We start from the raw sequence: 26,688 nt of genomic DNA on the forward strand, positions 1-26,688 counted from the left end.
GTTCTGGTCCCGTTTTTGCGCAGTGGGGACAGAATTGATATTAGATTTCCTTTGTAGTTCCCAAGAAAGAGGGAACATTCCATCACATTTTGGACCTTAAACAGGTAAAGACATGTCTGAGATTGCCTCATTTCAGGATGGAAACCTTACAGTCAGTTGTAGTTGTAAGCCTGGGAGAATTCATAGCATCCTTAGAGCTGTTAGAAGTGTATCTTCATATTCTCTGAGAAGACCATCAGAAATATCTTTGTTTTGCTGTTGTGGTTAGAAACCTTTAGCCCATTCCCAGCCAGCCATATCAGAGATCCTCACTGTGCTGGGGGCCATTTTCAGTTTCAAACCCTACTCCCCCATGGTCATGGTAGTGATAGGGGCAGCCTTGTGTCAAAGGCATTTTAGTTCATTCCTGTCTGGATGATTGGTTGATTTGTGCAAAGTTGGCCCAGGAACGTGAGGCAGCTATAGCAAGGGTAGTTATTACAGGACCTGTGTTGGGTAATCAAATTATGGTGAGCAGGTTGAGACAGACTCTGACCCTGGAGTTCTTAGAGTACCATTTCGACAAGAAGAATGGTTGAGTGCACCTAACAGAGCAGAGTTTGCGGAAGCTGCAGACTCAAGTGTATTCTCTGTTGGATACCAGGAGAGCAACAGTGGAATTACCATCAAGTTTTGGGTTCTATGATGGCAGCTTTGGATCTGGTGCAGTGGACAAAAGCACAGATGAGACTATTATAAAAGGCCTTGCTGTCCAGGTGGAATCCCAGGTCTCAGGATTGTGCAGTTGAGGGAAAGTTTGCATTTGTGACTGATCATCAAAAATTTAACTGGAGTGTCTGGAAATTCCTCTGGGATCATAGTGACTACAGATGCCAGCCTGTTTGTATGGTGAGCTCATTGTCAGGGGCAGGTAGCCCCGGGGTCTTGGTGGGTGGAGGGAAGACTCTTTGGCCGATAAACCGATTGGAGATCAGAGCAATTCATTTGGTGCTCCTTCAGTTCTGTGAGGACAAGTGATAAGGATTTTGTCAAATATTGCTATAGCTGAGGCAAATTTAGAAGTGGGTCCCCTGTTAGATTGGGCAGAAAAACATCTTAGGCTGCTATCAGCATCTTGCATAGTGGGCTTGGAGAATGTTCAAGTGGATACAGGACAGGGGGAACTATTGAGGGAGGCTTTTGCTTGCATAGTGCAGCAAAGGAGAAGAGAGAGGATCATCGAGTCTAGATGTCTTGATTCAGAAGTGGCTGGTAGAGTGCCTTCTGTATGTGCTTCCCCCATGGCCTCTTCTAGGCAGGGTTCTTCTGAAAATCTCCTCACAATGGGGCTTGTGATAATGTTTGTTTATTTAGATTTTATGTTCCGCTTTTCGCACTTTTTTTTTTTTAAGCACTTCAAAGCGGATTACATTCAGGTACTGTAGGTATTTATCCCAGGACAAGCAGGATGATAGTCCTCACATATGGGTGACATCGATGGAACCCTATCACGGAAAACTTCTGTCAAAGTTTCTAGAAACTTTTGACTGGCACACTGAGCCCACTGAGCATGCCCAGCATACCATGATCCCTGCAGCCACAGGGGTCTCCCTTCAGTCTTTTTCTCCACGCTGCTTTTAGCCTCGTGTTGAAGGAGCTCTGAGTTTTTCTCACAATTTTTTCCTCACGGAATAATTTTTTCTGTCAGAAAATTCCCTTCTCGGGTCTCTCTTCGATATCCTGTTTGAGCACTCTTTGGAGTCTTTTTCAATTGATTCCGGATACTTTACTTCAGTATCTGCGGGCCACCGACCGTTCCCCGGCCTAATCTTTTTATAATGGCAACGGGATTCAAAAGATGTCCTAATTGTCCCCGGACAATGTTGATTACAGATCCACATGACATCTTTGTTCTCTGCCTGGGATCGGGCCATGATGTTCGCGCATATTCCACCTGCGCTCAGATGACACTGAAGGGCAGGCATGCCCGACTGGATAAAATGGAGGAACTTTTCAAAAAGATTACTCCATCTTTTGTGTCGTCACCGAAGAAAATTCCTTCCTCTGAAAAACATCGAGGAAAGAAGAAGTCAGATGACCATCCATCACTGACCCCCATCCGGATCTTCCATAGCGTCCTCTTCGATATCCAGCAAAGACCATCGAGAGAAACGATGCCATCGACACAGTTACAACTCCGTTCCATTGGGAGAATCTGTGTCCGCATCGGCTTCGAAGGACATCGAGTCGATGAAAAAACGGGTTCGGGTACAAGAGCCACCATGCCCCTCTGTACCTGAGACACCGAGGCGCTCTCTACTGGCATTGGTGTCAAAGATTGTGCCACCACATTCTGCTGTGGAAGTGCCAGTCTTACCCTCTGCTGCGACAGTGGACCCAGTCCCAGTCTCCAGGGAAGAAGTGACTTCCATGATTCAACAGGCAGTCATCGAAGCCTTACAGAAATTTCAACCGACACCGATGCAGGCATTGGCACCGACACTGGAACCAACTATGTTGGCTCCTCTTCTCACAAAACTGCACAGATACCATCGACTGGTCTTCCATCGATGCCGTCCATACAAAACATTTACAGATGACTCCAGCAATACCCATTCCAGGCTCATCTGAGGACGATGACGGAGACTCTGATCTGTTACCAGGGCCATCGGGCTTACAAAAGCCCCGTATTCCATCGATGCCCTCGATGCCATTCCCTGGTCCATCGATGCCTTTATAGCCTGGTCCATTGGGTGATGCCGATCATCGGTTCCCATCGGTGCCATTGTATGCCTTTCGGTTCCCCGTCGATGCCTTTTCTGCCTTCATAGATACCAAAGCAGATTCCAAAACAACCATCAAAATCTGCATCGATGAAAAAGTGTCTTCTTCCAAAGGACCCTTTAGATCCTTCTGGATCCCATTTCCAGCTTCAACACAGTCCTTGGGAGGATGTTGATACTGATACTGATGACCTTGCATCTGAACCTTCTCCACCAGAAGAAAGAAGGAAGTCCCTACCAGAGGACCTTTCCTTTCAACACTTCATAAAGGACATGGCAGATACCATTCCTTTTGAATTACTTGCTGAAGAGGATACCAGACATAAAACTCTTGAAGTCCTCCAGTTTGTAGATGCACCAAAAGAGGTCATGGCGATACCTATCCATGAAGTACTCCTAGAACTTCAGCATCGCCTATGGGAGCATCCCTGTTCTGTGCCAGCTGTTAATAGAACAGATGCAACATACCTGGTCCAACATACACCAGGTTTTCAAAAACCACAATTGCCACATCATTTGTTGTTGAATCGGCTCAGAAAAAAGCAAGGGAGCAGAAACCACATTCATCTGCTCCTCCAGGAAAAGAACAAACATTTCTGGATGGTTTAGGGAGGAAAGTGTTCCAAGGATCCATGCTTGTATCCCTTATTGCAGCATATCAGTTATACGTGATGCAATATCAAAGGAACTTGTGGAAACAAGTTCAGGACATAGCGGATACTCTCCCTCAGCAACAGCAAGTGTCACTCAATGCTCTTATTGACAAAGGGCTGGAGTCAGGCAAACATGAGGTACTGGCTGCATATGACTCTCTTGAAATATCTGCCCTTCTATCAGCTGCTGGAATTAGTGCACGGAGGTGGGCTTGGCTGAAGGTTTCGGATCTCAGATTAGAAGTCCAAGAAAGGCTGGTGGATCTCCCATGCCCTGGAGACAATCTCTTCAGAGAAAAGATCCAAGCCACTGTCTCTCTACTTAAAGATCACCATGAGACACTCTGCCAGCTCTCCGGGTTGCCATCGGACCAGCCATCCTCAGCATGGAAATCCACAAGACGTGATACCAGAAAGCTTTTCTATTGGCCTCGTAGGTACTATCCACCTACTTTAACACACCCTTTCCATCAGCCTCAGAGAGGACAACCACGTCAACCAAAACAGGCAAAACCTCAGCCACCCCACAAACAGGATCAGCATCTGGTTTTTGAAAGGAATACCAGAGCGCAGCAGCCTCTTCAACAACCCCGAACCCAATTTGCCTGTAGGAGGTCGACTCCATTACTTCAAACACCAATGAAGTCTCATCACCACAGATCAGTGGGTGTTAGCCATCTTGAACAGGGGGTACCGTCTAAAATTCCAAAAGTTACCCCCCGGATTCCCCACCCATTTCTCTGTGGTCACACAGCGTGATAACATCTCAGCTGCAGTCAGAACTCTCCATCCTGCTGACTACCAGGGCTATCGAAACCGTTCCCCGGTCTCAAAACGGGTTCTACTCCCGCTATTTCATAATTCCAAAGAAAACAGGCGGACTCTGCCCCATCCTAGACCTCCGCAATCTCAACAAATTTCTTCAAAAAGAAAAATTCCGGATGGTCTCCCTAGGGGACCATTCTTCCCTTATTGCAACAAGGAGAATTGGCTCTGTTCTCTGGACCTTAAAGAAGCCTACGCCCTCATTCCCATTTCCCCACAACATCGAAAGTATTTAAGATTCATAGTGGGAACAAGACATTTCCAGTACCGAGTCCTTCCATTTGGACTGGCCTCAGCACCTCGAGTGTTCACAAAATGCCTGGCAGTTGCGGCTGCACATCTCAGAAAAAACAGCATTCATGTTTTTCCCTACCTAGACAACTGGCTCATCAGGAATCCATCCAAACAAGGAGCTCTCGCTGACTTGAGAAGCACCATATCCCTGTTGCATTCCCTGGGTTTTCTAATCAACTATCAGAAATCACATTTGAACCCGTCTCAACTCCTCACCTTCAATGGAGCAGACCTCGACACCAGTCGCAAAAGCTTTTCTTCCAAGAGACCGTGCAAACATTCTAGCAAATCTTGCAAATTCCTTGAGCAATTGCAACTTCGCCTCTGCCCATCAATTCCTTACACTTCTGGGTCACATTTATTTATTTATTTATTTTAAAGTTTTTCTATACCGGCATTCGTGATTAAAAATCACATCATGCTGGTTTACATATAACAGGGGGAGTGCGTCAAATAACAGAACGTTAACAAGTGCGAAGGTCAGTTAAGGAATAAATATTTAGCATCTAAATATTTATTCCTTAACTGATCAGTTAAGTAGTGGCATATACTGTCCACGTGACCCTTATGGCAAAGTTAGCCATGAAAAGGACTCAATGGACCTTAAAGTCTCAGTGGCTTCCAACTGTTAAGCCACTGTCATCCCTAGTTACAAGTCACCAACCAGTTACGTCTCTCACTTCAATGGTGGACAAGCCAACCAGCTTTACGGACCGGGTTACCGTTCCAACAGCCGACTCCTCAAATAACTTTAATCACAGATGCATCCAACTTGGGATGGGGAGCTCACGTCAGCAACCTTCAGACTCAAGTTACATGGACTCCGCTTGAAAGAAAATGTCAAATCAACTTTTTAGAACTTCGAGCGAGAAGATATGCCCTTTATGCCTTCAAAGACTGCCTCTCACACAAGACTGTGCTGATACAGATACAGTAGCAATGTGGTAAATAAACAGGGAGACACAAGCTCCTATCTGCTGTGTCAAGAAGCAGTGCAGATTTGGGTCTGGGCCCTAGCACATTCCATGCATATCAGGGCCACTTATCTAGCAGGCATACGAAATGTCCTAGCAGACTATCTCAGTTGATGTTTCCATCCCCACGAATGGCATCTGGCTCCCTGTGTAGCGAGCAAAATCTTTCAATGCTGGGGTCGCCCAACCATCGACCTCTTTGTGTCCAAAGTGAACCACAAAGTGGAAAGGTTCTGCTCCCTCCACAGCCGTCTACAAATGTTCCCCAGGGATGCCTTTGCTTGCCCCTGGAACACAGGGCTTCTATACGTGTATCCTCCAATACCGCACATAGCCAAGACTCTCGTGAAGCTACAACAGGACAGAGAGTCAATGATCCTCATAGCCCCGTACTGGCCTTGACAAGTATGGTTCCCCATACTTCTGGACCTCTCGATCAGAGAACCGATTCGTCTGGGCACAGCACCCACCCTCATAACGCAGAACCAAGGCAGGTTACGCCATCCAAACCTAAAAACCCTTGCCTTGACAGCTTGGATGTTGAAAGCTTGATCCTACAACCATTCAGTCTTTCAACTCAAGTCTCTCAGATTCTCGTAGCTTCACGAAAGCCCTCCACACGTAAATCTTACTGTTCCAAGTGGACTAGATTTACCAATTGGGCACTCAAAAAGGTATCAACCCTTTCTCCTGTCCCACTCCATCTCTATTAGACTAGCTATGCCACCTCTCAGGATTCTGGTCTCCAGACTGCTTCTGTGCATGTACACCTAAGTGCCATTGCGGCATACTACAAGGGTATAGGGGATGCCCCAATAACAGCACAACCCTTATTGAGTCAATTTATGAGGGGCTTACTTCAACTTAAGCCTCCCATTCAACCACCGGTTACGGGATGGGACCTTAATGTAGTTCTTACAAGGCTCATGCGATCTGTTTGAGCCTTTGCATTCCTGTAATGTAAAATTTCTTATATGGAAAGTCCTTTTCCTAGTAGCCATTACATCTGCTAGGAGAGTCAGTGAGTTACAAGCCCTTGTCACATACTCATCCTACACAAGGTTCCTGGATGGCCGAGTGGTTCTCCGCACTCACCCCAAATTTCTGCCTAAGGTGGCAACGGGTTTTTACCTTAACCAATCCATAGTCTTGCCCACTTTCTTTCCATGGCCTCACTCTCACCAGGGCGAGAGAACTTTGCACACCTTAGACTGTAAACGTGTACTCACTTCTTACTTAGACCGCCCTGCAGTCCATAGGAAGTCCACCCAACTCTTTGTTCCTTTTGACAAAAACAAACCAGGAGTTGCAGTTTGCAAACAAACTCTCTCCAACTGGCTGGCAGACTGTATTGCATTCTGCTATGAAAAAGCAGGTCTTTCTCTCCAGGGGCGAGTAAACATAAGAACATAAGAAAATGCCATACTGGGTTAGACCAAGGGTCTATCAAGCCCAGCATCCTGTTTTCCAACAGTGGCCAATCCAGGCCATAAGAACCTGGCAAGTACCCAAAAACTGTCTATTCCATGTTACCATTGCTAATGGCAGTGGCTATTCTCTAAGTGAAATAGCAGGTCAAGAACTTATCCAATCCTTTTTTAAACACAGCTATACTAACTGCTCTAACCACATCCTCTGGCAACAAATTCCAGAGTTTAATTGTGCGTTAAGTAAAAAAGAACTTTCTCCGATTAGTTTTAAATGTGCCCCATGCTAACTTCATGGAGTGCCCCCTAGTCTTTCTATTATCCAAAAGAGTAAATAACAGATTCACATCTACCCGTTCTAGACCTCTCATAATTTTAAACATCTCTATCATATCCCCCCCTCAACCTCTCTTCTCCAAGCTGAAAAGTCCTAACCTCTTTAGTCTTTCCTCATAGGGGAACTGTTCCATTCCCCTTATCATTTTGGTAGCCCCTCTCTGTACCTTCTCCATCGCAATTATATCTTTTTTGAGATGCGGCGACCAGAATTGTACACAGTATTCAAGGTGCGGTCTCACCATGGAGCGATAGAGGCATTGACATTTTCCGTTTTATTCACCATTCCCTTTCTAATAGTTCCCAACATTCTGTTTGCTTTTTTGACTGCCGCAGCACACTGAACAGACGATTTCAACGTGTTATCCACTATGACGCCTAGATTTCATTCTTGGGTTGTAGCACCTAATATGGAACCCAGCATTGTGTAATTATAGCATGGGTTATTTTTCCCTATATGCATCACCTTGCACTTATCCACATTAAATTTCATCTGCCATTTGGATGCCCAATTTTCCAGTCTCACAAGGTCTTCCTGCAATTTATCACAATCTGCTTGTGATTTAACTACTCTGAACAATTTTGTGTCATCTGCAAATTTGATTCTCACTCGTATTTCTTTCCAGATCATTTATAAATATATTGAAAAGTAAGGGTCCCAATACAGATCCCTGAGGCACTCCACTGTCCACGCCCTTCCACTGAGAAAATTGTCCATTTAATCCTACTCTGTTTCCTGTCTTTTAGCCAGTTTGCAATCCACGAAAGGACATCGCCACCTATACCATGACTTTTTACTTTTCCTAGAAGCCTCTCATGAGGAACTTTGTCAAATGCCTTCTGAAAATCCAAGTATACTATATCTACCGGTTCACCTTTATCCACATGTTTATTAACTCCTTCAAAAAAGAGAAGCAGATTTGTGAGGCAAGACTTGCCCTGGGTAAAGCCATGCTGACTTTGTTCCATTAAACCATGTCTTTCTATATGTTCTGTGATTTTGATGTTTTCCACTATTTTTCCTGGCACTGAAATCAGGCTAACCGGTCTGTAGTTTCCCGGATCTCCCCTGGAGCCCTTTTTAAATATTGGGGTTACATTAGCTATCCTCCAGTTTTCAGGTACAATGGATGATTGTGACTGAACCAACACACAAAGCAGGCCATACACTGGACCTTATCTTCATAAATGAAGGTATCACAACCCACACCACTCCAACTTGCACTCCAATACCTTGGTCAGACCATAGAATTATATCATCAGTTTTAAAAATTAAAGATCTTCCACCACAATCCATACTACCAATAACTATATCATTTAGGAAACAGTGCTCTGGAGACCAACTCAGTGAACACTTGGCCAAGGAACTTGAGCACCTTGACCTATCCGACATAAACTCAGCAACTTCATCATGGACCAACATCACTAAAAAGGTTGCAGATCAAATTTGCCCCATGACAATTAAATCTATAAATCCAAATAAAGACAACAGGAGACCCTGGTTCACACAGGAGCTAAAAAATCTTAAACACGAACTGAGATGCAAGGAACAAAATTGGCGAAAAAACCCATCTTCAACCACCCTCCTCACCTACAAATCATGCCTTAACTCTTACAGAAACAACATCAACACAACAAAGAGACTATTCTTCTCCAAAAAAATCCACCACCTCATTTTTGATTCAAGAGCTCTTTTCTCCTATGTATCAACCCTCACAAAACCCCCGGCACCCATCATTCCAGACGATCAAGCACTCAATAAAGCAAACGAACTGGCAGACTTCTTCGACAACAAAATCACCTCACTCCTAGCCCCCCTCAAGGGACCATCTACACATCCAAAACACGTAATCAACCTCACCCCTCAATCTTCGAGTTCACCCGCTCAACAAACACCACTCTCAACCACTCAACAACCTCCACTCCCAACAGATCAACAACCATCGCACCCAAATGTCAATCAACACAACACTTCACTAACAGTGCTCAACACTTTTGAGCTCACATCCACTCTAGAAATAGAGAACATTCTCAAGAAGATAAAACCATCCTCCCATCCATCAGACCATATTCCATCCAACAAACTTAGTCTTATCACCAACACCATAGCCAAACCTTTAGCAGACATTATTAACTGCTCTTTCAACCAAGGACATGTCCCGAACCAACTCAAGTTAGCCATGCTCAAGCCGCTCCTCAAAAAACCCAACTTACCCACCTCAGACCCAGCTAACTTTAGACCCATAGCAAACCTCCCTTTGATTGCCAAAGTTATGGAGAAAGTTGTTAACAAACAACTTACAGAATATCTTGACGAAAACAATATCCTCACCTCAAACCAATTTGGCTTTCGTAAGACTATGAATACCGAATCATTATTAACATCATTATCAGACACTATCATTTTCAACCTAGAAAAGGGCCAACCTTGCCTCCTCGCTCTCCTGGATCTCTCATCAGCGTTTGATACTGTTAACCACTCATGCCTCTTGCAACGCCTAATAGACATCGGTATTACAGGAATAGCTTTTAACTGGTTCAAATCATTTTTGGAGAACAGATCATACAAGGTCAAGATAAATAACAAAGAGTCCCACACCATCGAATCCAAAAGGGGGGTACCACAAGGATCATCCCTCTCCCCGACCCTTTTCAATATTTATCTGCTCCCACTCTGTCAACTTCTTACTAACCTTAAGCTAAGACATTACCTATACGCGGATGATATTCAAATCCTCATCCCTATAGAAGATTCCCTACAAAAAGCCATATCATTCTGGAATAAATGTCTGTTAGCTATCAACAATCTACTCACCAGCATCAACTTGGTTCTAAACAAAAACAAAACTGAAATCCTCATCATTTCACCGGAAAACTATACCCTCTCCTCACTTTCTACCACTAACCAACATCCGGACACCGCAGGGCTCTCCACCTCGCAACAAGTTAGAGACCTGGGAGTCATCTTAGACAGCAAACTCTGCCTCAACAAATTCGTCAACAACACAACAAAAGAATGTTTCTTTAAACTTCAAACATTAAAGAAACTTAAACCTCTCCTCCTTTACAGAGACTTCCGCATGGTCTTACAAGCCATCATTCTCCCAAAGCTTGATTACTGTAACTCCCTCCTCCTAGGCCTTCCAGCATGTACCATCAAACCACTTCAGATGGTCCTGAATGCCTCTGCAAGAATTCTTTCAAATGCCAAAAAAAGAGATCATATCACCCCTATTCTCCACCATCTCCACTGGCTTCCGATTAAATACAGGATCCAGTTCAAATCTTTAATGATGATTCATAAGGCCTTACACAACATCGCACCTCTCAACCTAACATTTCAAATTCGATTACACACATCCGTGAAACCAACCAGAAGCGCCTATCAAAACAGACTAATCACACAACCGGCGAAATCCATTTTGAGGAAACGTGCATTATCCACAGCTGGCCCATCACTTTGGAACTCACTCCCTCCAGACCTTCGTTTGGAAACATGCCACCCTACATTTAAAAAGAAACTTAAGACTTGGCTGTTCAAACAAGCTTTCCCCTAGAGCCAAGAACACGAAGAAAAGTATTTTCAAGCCCACAACGTTTTATTCAGATCTATTATTTTATTCAATCAGAAATTTACACATGCTGAATTCATACATACTACATACATATACTCATATTGACTTCACATTTTTCCATGTTATTCATTGATTTATTAACTGCTTGTTTATTAACGGTTAAATATCATACACTATTTGCTTCAATTAATTTATTCAATGTAAAAACTTTGCTTACTTAGATTTGTTCAATGTAAAAACTTCTTTTATTATGTTCTATGTTCTATGTAAACCGCTATATTTTTTAGCGATAGTTACTGTTCTTTGTAAACCGGGGTGATATGTATACTATACAGGAACCTCCGGTATATAAATCATTTAAATAAATAAATAAATAAATGATTTTAATGATAGGTTACAAATTTTTACTAATAAGTCTGAAATTTCATTTTTTAGTTCCTTCAGAACTCGGGGGTGTATACCATCCGGTCCAGGTGATTTACTACTCTTCAGTTTGTCAATCAGGCCTACCACATCTTCTAGGTTCACCGTGATTTGATTCAGTCCATCTGAATCATTACCCATGGAAACCCTTCTCCATTACGGGTACCTCCCCAACATCCTCTTCAGTAAACACCGAAGCAAAGAAATCATTTAATCTTTCCACGATGGGCTTATCTTCTCTAAGTGCCCCTTTAACCCCTCGATCATCTAATGGTCCAACTGACTCCCTCACAGGCTTTCTGCTTTGGATATATTTAAAAAAGGTTTTTACTGTGAGTTTTTGCCTCTACAGCCAACTTCTTTTCAAATTCTCTTAGCCTGTCTTATCAATGTCTTACATTTAACTTGCCAACGTTTATGCTTTATCCTATTTTCTTCTGTTGGATCCTTCTTCCAAAAGGCGCGCACTCAGTTAGGGCTATGTCAACATCCATAGCACACTACCATTCAGTACCTATTGCAGACATCTGTAAAGCTGTAACTTGGTGTTCTCTGCATACATTTGGACAATCTGTCTTGAAAAACCTATTTCCAGTGTAATGCCCAACTCCTTCCACAACCACCTGCTGTGATTCAGGCTGCCTCATCTTAGTCAATGGCACCTCAATTGTTGTGCCTGTTGCACGAGTTACTTGCCATTGACCTATTACAGGATGTCAGCCTGTAGCTTGCTAATCACCCATATGTGAGGACTATCATCCTGCTTGTCCTGGGATAAAGCAGAGTTGTTTACCTGTAACAGGTGTTATCCCAGGACAGCAGGATGTAGTCATCACGAAACCCACCCGCCACCCCACAGAGTTGGGTCCGTTGCCGGTTTTTTAAATTTTTTCGCTCGCACTTATTGCTACAAACGAGACTGAAGGGAGACCCCTGTGGCTGCAGGGATCATGGCATGCTGGGCATGCTCAGTGTGCCAGTCAAAAGTTTCTAGAAACTTTGACAGAATTTTTCCGTGATAGGGCTTCCATGATAGATCATCAGTATGTGAGGACTACATCCTGCTGTCCTGGAATAACACCTGTTACAGGTAATCAACTCTGCTTTCCCGATCCCCAGAGGGCTTGCAATCTAAGTTTTGTACCTGAGGCAATGAAGGTTTCCTGGTTTGTAGCCCGCTGCTCTAACCACTAGGCTACTCCTCCACTCCGGATTGGCCCAAATGACCTTGGTATGCAGATATAGTCAAGAAGTTTGACAGGAGCCTGCTGCACTTTCTGTAGATGCAGGGTCTTCTGTGCCAGGGTGCAGCGGGCCACGAAAACTCTTTGATGTTTGTCCTATGGCATGGTACTTGACAGGTCTCTTGATTAACAAGTGTGATTTTCAAGAGGTTGTAAATAACACTGTTACTTTCCAGAAAGATATCTACCTCCCTAGCTTAAGTGAGGATACGGCAAACTTTTGAGGATTGGTGCACAGATAAATAGATTCTAGCTAAAGGATCCTCAATCCCTTGTATTTTGTGTTACATTTGGTAGCTCATGAGACTGCCCCTCTAGCAGTCGCAGTCACCCCAGCTTCTGCGCAACGCTGCCAGAGGCCTCCTGTTGCAGCAGAACACTGCCTTCGTTATGCTGCCGACTGCCACTGACTCTGCCATTCCAGCCAGGCCGCCACCTCCCCTTAGGGCATGTGCATAATATAAGCCCCACAGCAGGAAACGCTGAGCAGCGCCCCCCAGTAACATCACTCTAACTGGGCAATTTGAGCAAAGGCCCCACTGCATTATTTCGCCTCAGCAGCGTGTTACTCCTGCATTTCTGGTGGTTCCTCCTGCATTTCTGGTTGTTCCTGTGTCCAGCCTTGCCTTGCCCTGCTGTCCCGTCCAATGTCTTCCGTGTGTCTTTGTCCATCTTTGACGACCTCTTGTGTTGGACCAGTCTGCTGCCTGTCTTGACCCCAAATTGCCTCTGGACTCTGCTCACTCTACTGCCCGAGGGACCTACCTAAGTCGTGCCAGCTGCCAGAACCCAAGGGCTCAACCTGCAAAGGAGGCAGTTGGTATAGGCGAAGTTCCAGTCTCTCACTTCCATGTGCGTTCACCAGCTGTCAGTGTAGGCCTCATAGATTCCTTTGCAAGGCTGTCAATGATGCCACAGCAACAAGGGCTCACTCTCACTACTTGTCGCATTCTGCAGTTTTTGATGGACGGTTTGAATAAGGGTTTGGCCCTAAAGTTTTTGAAGGTGCAGGTGGCGGCTGCCGTTTCAGAGGCCTTGTTTTGGTAGAGTCTTGTCTTCTCATGCTCTTGTGTTATTTTCCTTAAGGGAGTGAAGCACATGAGGCCTCCAGTGAGGGATTCAGTGCCATCTTAGAACCTGAATCCAGTGTTGTTTCTGACAGGTTCTAACTTTGAGCCTTTAAGAAAGTCTTCTGTTAAGCTTCTCATTCTTAAGGCGGTATTTTTGTTGGTGATCTGCTCAGCCAGGCTAATTTCAGAGTTGCAGGCCAATTTATACAGAGAAATGTTTTTGATAATTTCTGCCGAGGTGGTGAGGATTTGTACAGTTCCTTCTTTTCTTCTGAAGGAGGTTTTGTCCTTTCACGTAAATCAGGTAGTTTGTCTTCCTATGTTTAGAAGGGAGGAATGCTGGGAGGAGTATGCTCAGCATCATTTCTTGGATGTAAGGAGAGTGGTTTTGCTTTATTTGAAGGTCATGAATAATTTCTGAAGGTCAGAGCATACTGTTTGCTGGGCCCAGAAAGGGAGAAGCATTAGCATTTGAAATGCTGTCTGAGCACCTACCCAGACAGTATCTCAAATATCTGGGTAGGTGCCCACCTGGGCACCATTAATCTTCAGACAGTATGGTTGGATATAACTGCCAAGAGGGAGGTAAGTCTCATGAAGATCAAGGTTCTGGATTTCAAAAAACAGACTGGTAAAATGGCAACAAATCTCAAGAAGGATCTAGAAGGCTGGGAGGGAATGGGTGAAGTGAAACAGCAGTGAGCCAGATTAAAAGTTGCTAACAAAGGCTACCAATATTTATATAAGAAAAGTAAATAAAAGTAAGAGAAAAGGGTAATAGATATGGTACTCCTGGGAGGTGGCTGTGAAAATAAATGCAAAAGCTTGAAATTTTTTCAGAATCGGGGAGCACTTTCCAATCTCTTGTCTTCACAGCTTGGATATTGAAAGTGAAGCAGATTCGGCTTGTCAAATCCTTCAGATCCTTTTAGTTTTTAGAAAGAATTATATTACACTAGACAGTCTTATCTCTATAAATGGAAAAACATATCATCTGGCTCTGCTCAAAATCTGCTTGACTGTCTCTTACATATTTCAGAGTCTGGTCTTAAAACCAGTTCAGTTGGAATTCACTTTAGTGTTGGCACGTATCACTATTTTATAGAAGAAAAACAGATCGTTACTTAGCCCTTAGTTATACTTTTACTTTTATTTTTATTACCTGTATTCTATTTCCATTCTAAGCTGGGGAACAATGTTGATAAAAACCTCACAAAAAGTATGCTGCTTTGGGGGAGGAAGCAGTTGCTTCATTTGAAGTTTCCTATCTAGCTACAGTTAGTATCATGGGACCTCATTGTGGTTCTCACCCAGCTGATGAATGCATTTTTTTTTTAAGTCTCTGACTTCTTATGGGCTGAAATACCTGATCTGTAATATTGCTTTTCTGATGGCAGTCATCTCTGCATGCAGAGTCAGAGCACAAAACCTCAGTGACTTATCTACTTTATACTAAGCTCCATCATAATATGGTGATATTTTGCATGCCCTCAATGTTCCTGCTTAATAATCAGTTATCCTACCAACATTCTTTCACAGGCCCCATGCCATCAAAGACAAATGTTTTTCACAACTTGGCTTGCAAAAGAGCCATCACCTTCTATCTGGAAAAGACTAAAAACTTTAGAAATTATACCCAGATATGTTTCTTTTTACCCTAACCCAGCGAGATTAGATAGCAGATTACATATTATCCCAGGACAAGCAGGATGCTAGTCCTCACATATGGGTGACGTCACTGACTAAGCCCCATCACGGGAAAACTTTCTGTCAAAGTTTCTAAAAACTTTTGACTGGCCCTGTGAGGCCACTGAGCATGCCCAGCATGCCATGATATTCTCTGCCACAGGGGTCTCTCTCTAGTCTTCGTTTTTCTGCGCTGCTGTTAGCATCGTGGATCAAGGAGCCTTGTGAGTTTTCCTCACAGTATTTCTGATTGAAAAGTCAACAATTTTCTCCCATAGGGGATCTCTCTCTGTTTTCCACTGGCCGGTGAGTAAACTCAGTCTTGTTTTTACTTTTAGTAAAAACGTTTTCTCACTTTCTTTTCCCATTTTTTCATCGACGACTGTCGACAAAAAATGGCTTCCGGATTTAAAAAATGTCCGGTTTGTAACAGGACAACGTCCATAACAGATCCACACCTAGAGTGTGTTATCTGTTTGGGAGACAAACACGATGTTTCATCCTGCCCTCAGTGTGCAGAGATGACTCCTAAAGGAAGAAAACTTCGACAGGAGAAGATGGAACATCTTTCACCTCCAGCTCCTTCCTTTTCCATCAACGAAGTCATCCCCGGTGGGGGTTACAAAGCGAAATTTATTGAAAAAATATCGTCTGGAGGGATCGGGAGATCATCCATAAACGATGGCATCGATAAGGTCGGTAGTCTAACATCGACCAAAACATCGCCACCAACATCAACACACATCGACTCCAGCAACACCTCTCTCCCCAGAGGAACAGACCGCTAAACGGCAAAAACATCAGGAAACTCAGCTACCTTTGGCGCCGGGGCCTATACCTGCATTGATCGAACCTCCACAGGGATCTGCGGACGTGATATCGCCGCCTACACTGCCACTGCATACAGCTGCTCTGCCTGCACCAGCTGTATCGCAGGAATTGTCAAATTTTATTAGACAAGTGGTGCTCCAGGCTCTGAAAGAACACACACCTACTCCGGCGACGATGCCGGTTATTGAACCGATGCCGGTGCCCTCACCAATACCGGTGATTGCACCGAGGCGGGTGACCATACCGATGCCGACGACCCCGTCGATGCCGGTGGCGATACAGATTCCAGTCAAGGTGACACCGGCACAACCACCGAAGATACTGACGCCATCGTCTATTCCGGCACTGTCACCATCGATGCCATTCTCTCCCGGGGACCCGGGACATCCAGAACTGGCACTCTACCATCTTCTAATGAAGAGATTCGATGAAGTGGTCGGTGCTCTTCCTCCCAAACCTGGGAAAGAACACCTAGAGGAGTCACCCGTGGAAGATCCACAACCAGGTCCTTCAGGGATTCCTAGACCGCCTAGAACATCCACAATTTCTCCACCTGAACAGGATCCATATGACACTTGGAGTGATACACACTCAGATACCTCATCTGAAGCCTTCATGTCAGATCCTTCACCACTGGATCCAAGGAAAAAATCTCCACCGGAAGATTTCACATTCGCAACCTTTGTCCAGGAAATGGCTGACACCATCCCATTCACCTTGGTCACAGAGCAGGATGTCAGGCAGCAAACATTGGAGGTTCCTTAATTTGTGGACCCCCCAAAACAAGTGGTAGCTGTACCAATCCATGATGTCCTTTTGCAATTACAACATCGGATTTGGGAACATCCCTGCTCAGTGCCAGCTGTTAACAAGAGAATGGACACTACATATTTGGTGCAGTCTGCTCCTGGCTACCAAACATTGCAGCTTCCTCACCAGTCAGTAGTGGTAGAATCTGCACAGAAGAAGTCCAAGAGAATTAGACCACATTCTTCAAATCCCCCAGGTAAAGATTACAGATTTTTAGATTCCCTGGGACGGAAAGTCTTCCAAGGGGGCCATGTTAAATTCCAGGATATCTTCGTATCAATTGTACATGACCCAGTACCAAAGAAATTTGTGGAAGCAAATGCAGGACTTTATTCCATCACTTCCATCACAGCATCAGGAAGCAGCCCAGATGATTATTCATAAAGGGCTAGAAGCAGGCACACACGAGAGGTCTGTGTGGCCTATGATAGTTTCGAGACAGCTTCCAGAGTGGCTGCATCGGGTATAAGTGCCAGACGTTGGGCATGGCTTAAAGCCTCGGACCTCAGGCCTGAAGTCCAGGACAAGTTAGTAGATCTCCCATGTCTTGGTGGTGATCTTTTCAGATCTAAAGTGCAGGATGCAGTTGTTCAATTAAGAGCATACCGGAACCCTAAGGCAGCTTTCAGCGATCCCCCAGGATCCACCTATGCAGCCAATTCGTAGGCCTCAAAGGAAGGATTCTAGAAGACCTTTCTATAGACAGAGGCAGTACTACTCCCCTACATCTAGGAGCAGGTCTTCTAGGCCACAACAAAGGGCTCAGCCCAGACAGTCTAGACCATCCAGGCCTCAACCTCCACCACAGACTGGTCCAGCTGCTGGCTTTTGAGGCCATTTCCAGGGAACACAGCCGTCTCTCCATTCCTCATCCAGACCTTCCGGTAGGAGGTTGAGTATCCTACTTTTACAACCATTGGGTTCGAATAACAACCGACCAATGGGTTCTGGCAATAATATCTTGAGGTTACCAACTCAATTTCCTCTCAATTCCAACAGAGTCTCCTCCGAGACCTCTTTCTTTCAACGAAGATCACATAATTCAATTACAAGTAGAATCCACCCTTCTCAAAGCCAGGGCTGTGGAGCCAGTCCCCTGGACTCAGCAGGGTAGAGGATTCTGTTCCCACTATTTCCTCATTCCAAAGAAAAGCGGAGGTCTACGTCCCATCCTGGACCTCAGAAATCTCAACAAATTTCTAAAGAGAGAAAAATTCAGGATGGTGTCTCTAGGCACCATGCTTCCACTTCTTCAAGCAGGAGATTGGTTTTGTTCTCTGGATCTTCAAGACGCTTACGCTCACATTCCAATATTCCCTCCTCATCGCAAATATCTTCGCTTCATGGTAGGTCATCGACATTTCCAATACAGAGTACTGCCATTCGGGCTTGCCTATGCTCCCAGAGTATTCACAAAATGCCTGGCAGTAATAGCAGCACACTTACACAAAGAAAGTGTCCATGTCTTTCCCTACTTAGACGACTGGCTTATCAGACGTCAATCTCAACAAGGAGCTCAGGCTTCTCTGTCGCACAATTACTATACTTCACTCCATGGGCTTTCTCATCAATAATCAAAAGTCCCATCTTACTCCATCTCACCTGCTTCAATTCATCGGAGCAGAATTGAACACCATCCTCTCAAAGGCTTTTCTACCCGACTATCGAGCAGAAACACTTTCCCTACTGGCAAACTCGATCCACTCAAACAGCTCATCAGTTTCTAACCTTACTAGGCCACATGGCTTCCACAGTTCATGTCACTCCTATGGCAAGGCTAGCCATGAGGATAACTCAATGGACTTTAAGATCACAATGGATCCAAGCCATTCAACCACTATACTCTCCAAGTAACCCATCAGCTACGTTCATCTCTCCGTTGGTGGGCGAACAAGGACAATTTGCGCAAGGGCCTTCCTTTTCAGCAACCAGTCCCACAGATAACTTTAACTACAGATGCATCCACCTTGGGTTGGGGAGCTCACATAAACAATCTCCAAACCCAGGGTACTTGGACAAAACTTGAAGCAACATTTCAAATCAATTTCCTGGAACTTCGAGCTATATGTTATGTGCTGCATGCGTTCAAGGACTGCCTTTCACACAAGACTGTTCTGATCCAAACGGACAACACAGTAGCCATGTGGTACATCAACAAACAGGGAGGTACGTACTCGTATCTCCTTTGTCAAGAAGCTGCACAGATTTGGGACTAGGCCCTGACACATTCCATGTTTCTCTGGGCCACTTATCTGGCGGGCATTCACAATACAGTGGCGGATCGACTCAGTCGTCAGTTCCAACCACACGAGTGGTCCCTGGATCCCTCAATAGCGACCAGGATCTTTCAACGTTGGGGACAACCAACAAGTAGACCTCTTTGTGTCACATCTGAATCACAAAGTGGACAGATTCTGTTCTCTACACAAACAGAAAAACCAGCCAGCCAAGGACGCCTTTGCTCGCCCTTGGAACTCAAGCCTTCTATACGCGTATCCTCCGATACCGCTCATAACCAAAACTCTAGTGAAGTTACAACAGGACAAGGGGTCCATGATACTCATAGCCCCGTATTGGCCTCGACAAGTATGGTTTCCCACACTTCTAGACCTCTCAATCAGGGATCCCATTCGTCTGGGTGTAGCTCCCACTCTCATAACTCAGGATCAGGGTCGGTTGCGCCATCCCAACCTTCAATCCCTATCCCTGGCAGCATGGATGTTGAAAGCTTGATTCTACAACCACTCAATCTTTCAACCAATGTATCGCAAGTGCTTATAGCTTCAAGTTAAACCTTCAACACGAAAGAACTATTCTTCAAAATGGAAAAGTTTTACTTTGTGGTGTATACAAAAGAGTATTGACCCTTTCTCCTGCCCCACAACTTCTCTACTAGACTACTTATGCCATCTTTCAGACTCTGGTCTCCAGACTTCATCTGTAAGAGTACATTTAAGTGCAATCTCAGCTTACCATGACAAGCTGGGAGATGCACCAATATCCATACAACCTCTTCTCAGCAGGTTTATGAGAGGTTTAACTCAACTTGATGGCTTCCCGAATAACGGTATATAAAACTCTTCAAATAAATAAATAAAACTTAAACCACCAATTCGGCCATCAGTCACAGAATGGGACCTGAATCTGGTCTTAACAAGACTCATGCGTTCTCCTTTCGAACCTATGAATTCCTGTGATCTTAAATTTCTCTCATGGAAGACTATCTTCCTCATAGCCATTACATCGGCTAGAAGGGTTAGAGTTACAAGCACTTGTCACGTACTCACCCTATACAAAATTCCTACATGACAGAGTGGTCCTCCGTACACATCCAAAATTCCTCCCCATGGTCGTTATGGAATTCCACTTGAATCAATCCATGGTTTTACCCACATTCTTTCCAAGGCCTCATTCGCACCAAGGAGAACGAGCCTTCCATACCTTGGACTGTAAGCGTGCGCTAGCATTTTGCTTAGACCGCACTGCAGTCCACAGGAAATCCACTCAACTCTTTGTATCTTATGATCCAAGCAAACCGGGTAAAGCAGTGGGTAAACATACTCTATCCATCTGGTTAGCAGATTGCATACAGTTTTGTTATGAAAAAGCAGGCCTTCCTCTCCAAGGGTGAGTAAAAGCGCATTCAGTAAGAGCAATGTCAACCTCAGAAGCACACTATCGTTCAGTGCCAATTCTTGACATATGTAAAGCAGCAATATGGAGTTCTCTTCCCACCTTTGCAGCTCATTACTGTTTGGATAAACAGGGTTGACAAGATTCAGCCCACGGACAATCTGTCTTAAAGAACTTGTTTCCGGTTTAATCCCAACTCCTTCTACATCCAATCTGCTGTGATCTTCGGCTGCCTCATTTTCAACAACAATACTTCACTGTTGCTTTACTACAAAATAACTCAGCCTCTAGCTTGCTAATCACCCATATGTGAGGACTAGCATCCTGCTTGTCCTGGGATAAAGCAAAATTGCTTACCTTGTAATAGGTGTTATCCCAGGACAGCAGGATGTAGTCCTCACGAAACCCACCCGCCACCCCGTGGAGTTGGGCCTGATATGTTTTATTTTATTTTTGCTCACGCTTATTGCTACATACGAGACTAGAGAGAGACCCCTGTGGCAGAGAATATCATGGCATGCTGGGCATGCTCAGTAGCCTCACAGGGCCAGTCAAAAGTTTCTAGAAACTTTGACAGAAAGTTTTCCCGTGATGGGGCTCCATCAGTGACGTCACCCATATGTGAGGACTACATCCTGCTGTCTTGGGATAACACCTATTACAAGGTAAGCAATTTTGCTTTCTTTGCTTATGCCCAAGCAGGCTTGACTTGAGAAGGCCATGACAAAGCTTATAATGTGAGAGCTATAGTTGGCCCATCTTGAAGAAAGATTCAAGGCTGCATCAAATTTGTCCACACATTTGCATCACATTTCTATTTGGACAGGGACTCTGATGTGACAGGTTTCAGCTGTTTGTGTTTCAAAATCTTTTTTTGGACCCAGCAGTTTCCTTTTTCTTCTTTTGGCCTCCAGCTCAGTCAAAACAATTGCTGAGATCCTGGTGCCATGAGCATTCATTCACAACTACATGGGGATTTTCCCCTTATTTTATAATCTCATCCCCACTGAGTACCTAGTCTACTCATTGCAGCAACATTTCTCTGCTGGGAGCCATACACCATGGCTCCCTCTGGAACCCTGCAATCATGAGCTCTAAATCCAGCCACTAGAGGATACACTTGAGCAATGATGAGGACTCTCTGCCCTGGGCGCTATTAATGCCTCCACAGCATCCCCAGCCCTGGCTAAGCTGGGGAGCAGAAGACCTGACTCAGATCAAACCAGGGACTTCTGCGTGGCACTGCCACTGGCCAGACCCTTCAGAATCTCTTCTCAGAGTTGGGGGATTAATCCAAGCCCCTATAGTGTCCTTTTTTTTTTTTTGTTTTTCTTCTGTTGAAAAAAGAAAGGGGGTATATTCTATTCCTGCCTGTTGCAGCAACTTGTGATTTCTTGTGGTGGCAGTGTTTTGAGGACCTTTAACTAGGGTGCTTCATATTTACTGACGTGAACTGCTTTCCTTCAGAGAAAACGGTTACATATCTGTAATGGGTGTTCTGAGAATAGAAGTTCACCAGTCACACATATCTGGCCTTCTTTCCTTCTGGAGTTGATATCATTAGCTTGATGACAGGACTGTAGCACATTGTGGGCATGGGATTTGCCACACATGCTTAGAAGCACTGGAAAAACTTCTAAGAGAGCTCTAGTTTTTATTGTTACACGCTTTGCTGTCTTGCCATTAAAGGCGTGTTAACAAATAGTAATAAAAGTCTGTTTGGCGCTGTCACAGATAACGTTACTCACATGTGTGACTGGTGAATTGCTGTCCCTGGAGAGCACCCACTGTAGGTAAGTAACTTGTTTTTACTTAAATGTTTTTTCCAAACTCAGCCATATTGTAAATGGCCATTTTATTTTTCAGTGTTAAGAATTTCTTTCCTTGACATTGCAATTACAATTTTGTGTTTACGTTTAGTCTTTAGACAGATTATATTGTTGGCACAAAGCTTTTTTTCATTAAATCATAAAAAAGAAAGTTTGTATGGAAAAGTAAACAATAGCAAATTAATGTGAAAATATTTATTAATCAACAAATGTTGTTCCTACACTTTATTTAGTTAGTTAATAGCATTTTTTAATCGCTTCACTGATTAAAAATTGCTCAAACTGCTGTACACTACATAACAGCAATTGAATACACATCACAATATAAAAACAATTAAAAACATAATCCATCATTGCTCCAATCTAATGCCCACATAATATGTAACATTGGACCCCGATCTTCTACCTAATTGCCATTGTTAGCATATTGAGTCATAAACCATGTTTTAAATTTTCTTCTCTATTGTTTCAAGGCAAGAAGTTCTTGCAGCTCTAGAGGGAGCTCATTGCACACAGCTGGGACTCCTCCCTCAAAAGATATTTTCTGTAATATAATTTGGTGGTGATTTTTTACAGAAGGAATTTGCATCAAAGATTTCCCCTTAGATCTTAAGCTCTGGGTGCATCATGCCATTTTATCTAAACATTTGTAGACCCCCTATATCCACCTTAACAAAAATGACAAGAGGCTGGTGGCACCTTATAGACCAACCAATTTATTGAGACATGAGCTTTTGAGGATAGAGTCCACTTCATCAGATGCATGAAGTGTAATACAGAGGTGGGTAAAATATATGGGGATTTGGGAGGGGGATACAGAACAAAGAAAAGGCACTGAATTTGGCAGGCAGTGTGTGGAAACAATGTTAATAGTATTCTCACAGGACAAGCAGGATGGTAGTCCTCACATATGGGTGACATCATCAGGATGGAGCCCAATCACGGAAAACTTTTCAAAGTTTCCAGAACTTTGACTGGCCCCTACTGGGCATGCCCAGCATGGCACCAACCCTGCAGCCAGCAGTGGTCCCCCTTCAGTCTTCTTTTTTCCGCGCAGCAGTAGCCTCGCGGTTTAGGAACTCTGAAGAGATTCCTGACAGGAATTTTCCTCACGGAGTTAATTAAACTTAAATTGCCCCACAGGGGTCCCTCCTCTAACTTTCTCAGGCCGCAGTACTCCAGTAAGTTTTTTGACAGTCTTTCGTTGATTACAGTAGAGTTTGGCCCTCGCGGCCTACTGGCCGTCGACCGTACCGTGGCTCCATTTTTTTCGATGGACATGGCGTTGGGGTTTCGTCAGTGCCCAGACTGTACTCGTACCATGTCTATCACAGACCCTCACGGGGTCTGTTTAATGTGTTTAGGCCGTCAGCATGATGTCCTGACTTGCACCAAATGTGCCCTCATGACACCAAAAGGTCGCAAAGCCAGAATGGAGAAGATGGGACTCCTCTTCCATGCTCACACCCAGACGCCGTCCATCGCATCGACGTCATCGGAACCGGTACCGTCAGTCGCACCAGCATCGACCACCGTCCGGTGACCGTCCTCTATCGACGTCTTCACGGCCATCAACTCCCGTTTCTCCCCCTCAAGTTCGTAGGGAGAAACATCGGCATCGTAAGTCTCAGACCGTCGAGGGAGCGAAATCATCGACCTCGTCACCGTCCGAGCCACCATCGAAGAAGCCCGTCCAGGAATAGCACAGACTATTCCTGCGACCGGGACATCGAGGCCACCCTCACCCGATCGGGGTTTGGGAGTCGCGATTCCGTCTGTAAAGGTGGTCCCTCCGACTGTGCCTCTGCCTCCCTCTTCCGTCACGGAGCCAGGGCTGCTTGCTCCAGGTCTCCGGGAAGAACTGGACTGGCTGGTCCAGGAGGCCATCGACAAGGTGATGCAACTGCTCCAGGTTCCTCCAGCACAGACACCGGCACCGAGAGTGGAACCGGTCACCAACCCGATAACAGCAGCGCTGGCACCGCTGCTATCCCGGATGGAGGCGCTCATGACCGCTCTTCCACCAGTGATTCCCGGGTCTCCGATGGCTCCGGTGCGCTCCCCGTTGACAGCTTCATCGGGACGAGAAACACCGTTCTGCATTCCTCCTTCGGGAGTACTGCCTCAGCCATCGATGCCAATTTCATCCCTCGCCACCGATTCATTCATCGGGGGCGATATGCACATTGGCGCCATCGATGCCTTCGATACCAGCACCCATGCCTTCCAGGCTGTCCACGGTGCCCCCGGCGATTCCTTCAATTTTCTCAGAGCCTCAGCCAGGACCTTCGGGTATCCAACCCCCATCTCGTCCTACAGGTCAGTCTGCTGATCCTTATGACACCTGGGGTGATGATGCTTCCACAGACACCGATGACTTACCTTCACCTCCCTCTCCTACTGGAAGTAGAAAGCGTTCTCCTCCAGAGGACCTTTCTTTCATTAATTTTGTGAAGGAAATGTCTGAGTTGGTCCCTTTTCAGCTTCAGACGGAGCAGGATGATAGGCACCAGATGATGGAGCTCCTCCAATTCCTGGATGCCCCTAAAGTGATCACTTCTATTCCCATTCATCAAGTTCTTCTTGACCTCCTCAAAAAGAACTGGGAAAACCGTGGATCCATTGCCCAGTCCATAGAAAAGCTGACACTACCTATTTAGTACAATCAGCCCTTGGCTTTCAAAAATCTCAGCTCGACCACCACTCGGTGGTGGAATCTGCTCAAAAGAAAGCAAAAAGTACGAAGCCTCACTCATCTACCCCTCCTGTTAAGGAACACAAGTTCCTAGACAATATTGGTTGACGAGTGTTCCAAGGGGCCATGTTCACCTCCAGAATTGCTGCTTACCAGCTGTATATGACCCAATACAATAGGGTCATTTTCAAGCAGATACAGGACTTCTCTGAAACCCTGCCTGAACAATTCCAACAACAGCTTCAAATCCTTGTCAACAAGGGGTTTGAGGCAGGAAAGCATGAAATAAGAACAGCTTACGATATCTTCGACACCTCTACTAGAGTGTCTGCAGCTGCCATTTTGGCAAGGCGATGGGCCTGGCTCAAATCTTCTGACTTTCGGCCAGAATTACAAGACAGGCTGTCTGACCTGCCATGTGTAGGAGACAATCTGTTCGGTGAACAGATCCAGCAAATAGTGGCTGAGTTAAAGGACCATCATGAGACCCTTAAACAGCTCTCATCGATACCTTCCGACTTCCCCTCAAGACAGACCTTTAGGAAGGGACTCTAAGAAGTCATTCTTCCGTCCAAGGAAGTACTATCCTCCACCAGCAAGGTCCCGAACTACGAGGCCTTCTCAAAAACCTCAGCCTCGCCAGGCCCGAAAGCATAAGCCGCAAGCAGCTCCCCAGCCGGGGCCTGCTTCAGGTTTTTGACTTTCAATTGGAGAGCAGCAGCCCGATTCCTCTGCCAAGCATACCAGTGGGAGGTCGATTGTGCCACTTTCGCAGCATCTGGCAATCAATCACAACCAACCAATGGGTGCTAGCAATCATTGCTCAGGGTTACCACATAAACTTTCTTGCTCTTCCACCAGACTCACCACCTCTGCAAGCATGGAGAGTATCCGACCATTCTATCCTTCTGAAGCAGGAGGTTTCCCTTCTTCTCCAGTTAAGGGCAATAGAGCCCGTCCCTCTCTCGCAGCAAGGCCTAGGGTTCTATTCCCAGTACTTTTTGATCCCCAAAAAATCCGGGGGAGTTTGTCCAATTCTGGACCTACGTGCTCTCAAGTACCTACAGCGAGAAAAGTTCAAGATGGTAACCTTGGGCTCGCTTCTACCTCTTCTGCAAAGAGGAGACTGGCTCTGCTCTCTGGACCTTCAGGACGCATACACACACATTGCAATAACTCCAGCTCATTGCAAGTACCTCAGGTTTTTAGTAGGCCCAAAGCACTATCAATACTGCATGCTTCCGTTTGGCCTAGCATCGGCACCACGAGTCTTTACCAAATGTCTCGTGGTTGTCGCAGCTTTTCTCAGGAAAGGTGTTCACGTCTACCCCTATCTCGACGACTGATTAATCAGGGCTCCAACCCAGCAAGCCGCTCGGTCGTCCCTCAATTTGACCCTACACACACTAATTTCTCTAGGCTTTCTTGTCAATTACGAAAAATCCTATTTAGTCCCATCTCAAACCTTGTCGTTCATTGGGGCAGACTTGGACATCTTGCAGGCAAAAGCCTTTCTACTTCAACAACGAGCGCTAACTCTCGTGTGTCTCGCTCACCAGTTGCAGTCTCAGCATACAGCAACAGCTCGCCAATTCCTCGTCCTTTTAGGACACATGGCATC

General features: G+C 45.1%; 1 protein-coding gene across 3 annotated transcripts in view; it reads left to right on the forward strand.

Annotated features, from left to right (window-relative positions):
- The window catches only part of AEBP2 (AE binding protein 2), a 213,089-nt gene that overhangs the window by 160,943 nt on the left and 25,458 nt on the right, over positions 1–26,688 (forward strand). The window contains exon 9 of one of the 3 annotated variants that reach the window (XM_029597352.1): positions 22,278–22,313. The exons of the other annotated variants lie outside the window; for them this stretch is intronic. Coding sequence (XP_029453212.1) covers positions 22,278–22,281 — 4 coding nt within the window. The 3' untranslated portion in view covers positions 22,282–22,313. Of the gene's footprint in view, positions 1–22,277; positions 22,314–26,688 lie in introns of those variants that run through there. 3 annotated transcript variants of the gene reach the window in all.

This window comes from Rhinatrema bivittatum, chromosome 4, assembly GCF_901001135.1.
Source record: "Rhinatrema bivittatum chromosome 4, aRhiBiv1.1, whole genome shotgun sequence".
NCBI classification, from domain to species: domain Eukaryota; kingdom Metazoa; phylum Chordata; class Amphibia; order Gymnophiona; family Rhinatrematidae; genus Rhinatrema; species Rhinatrema bivittatum.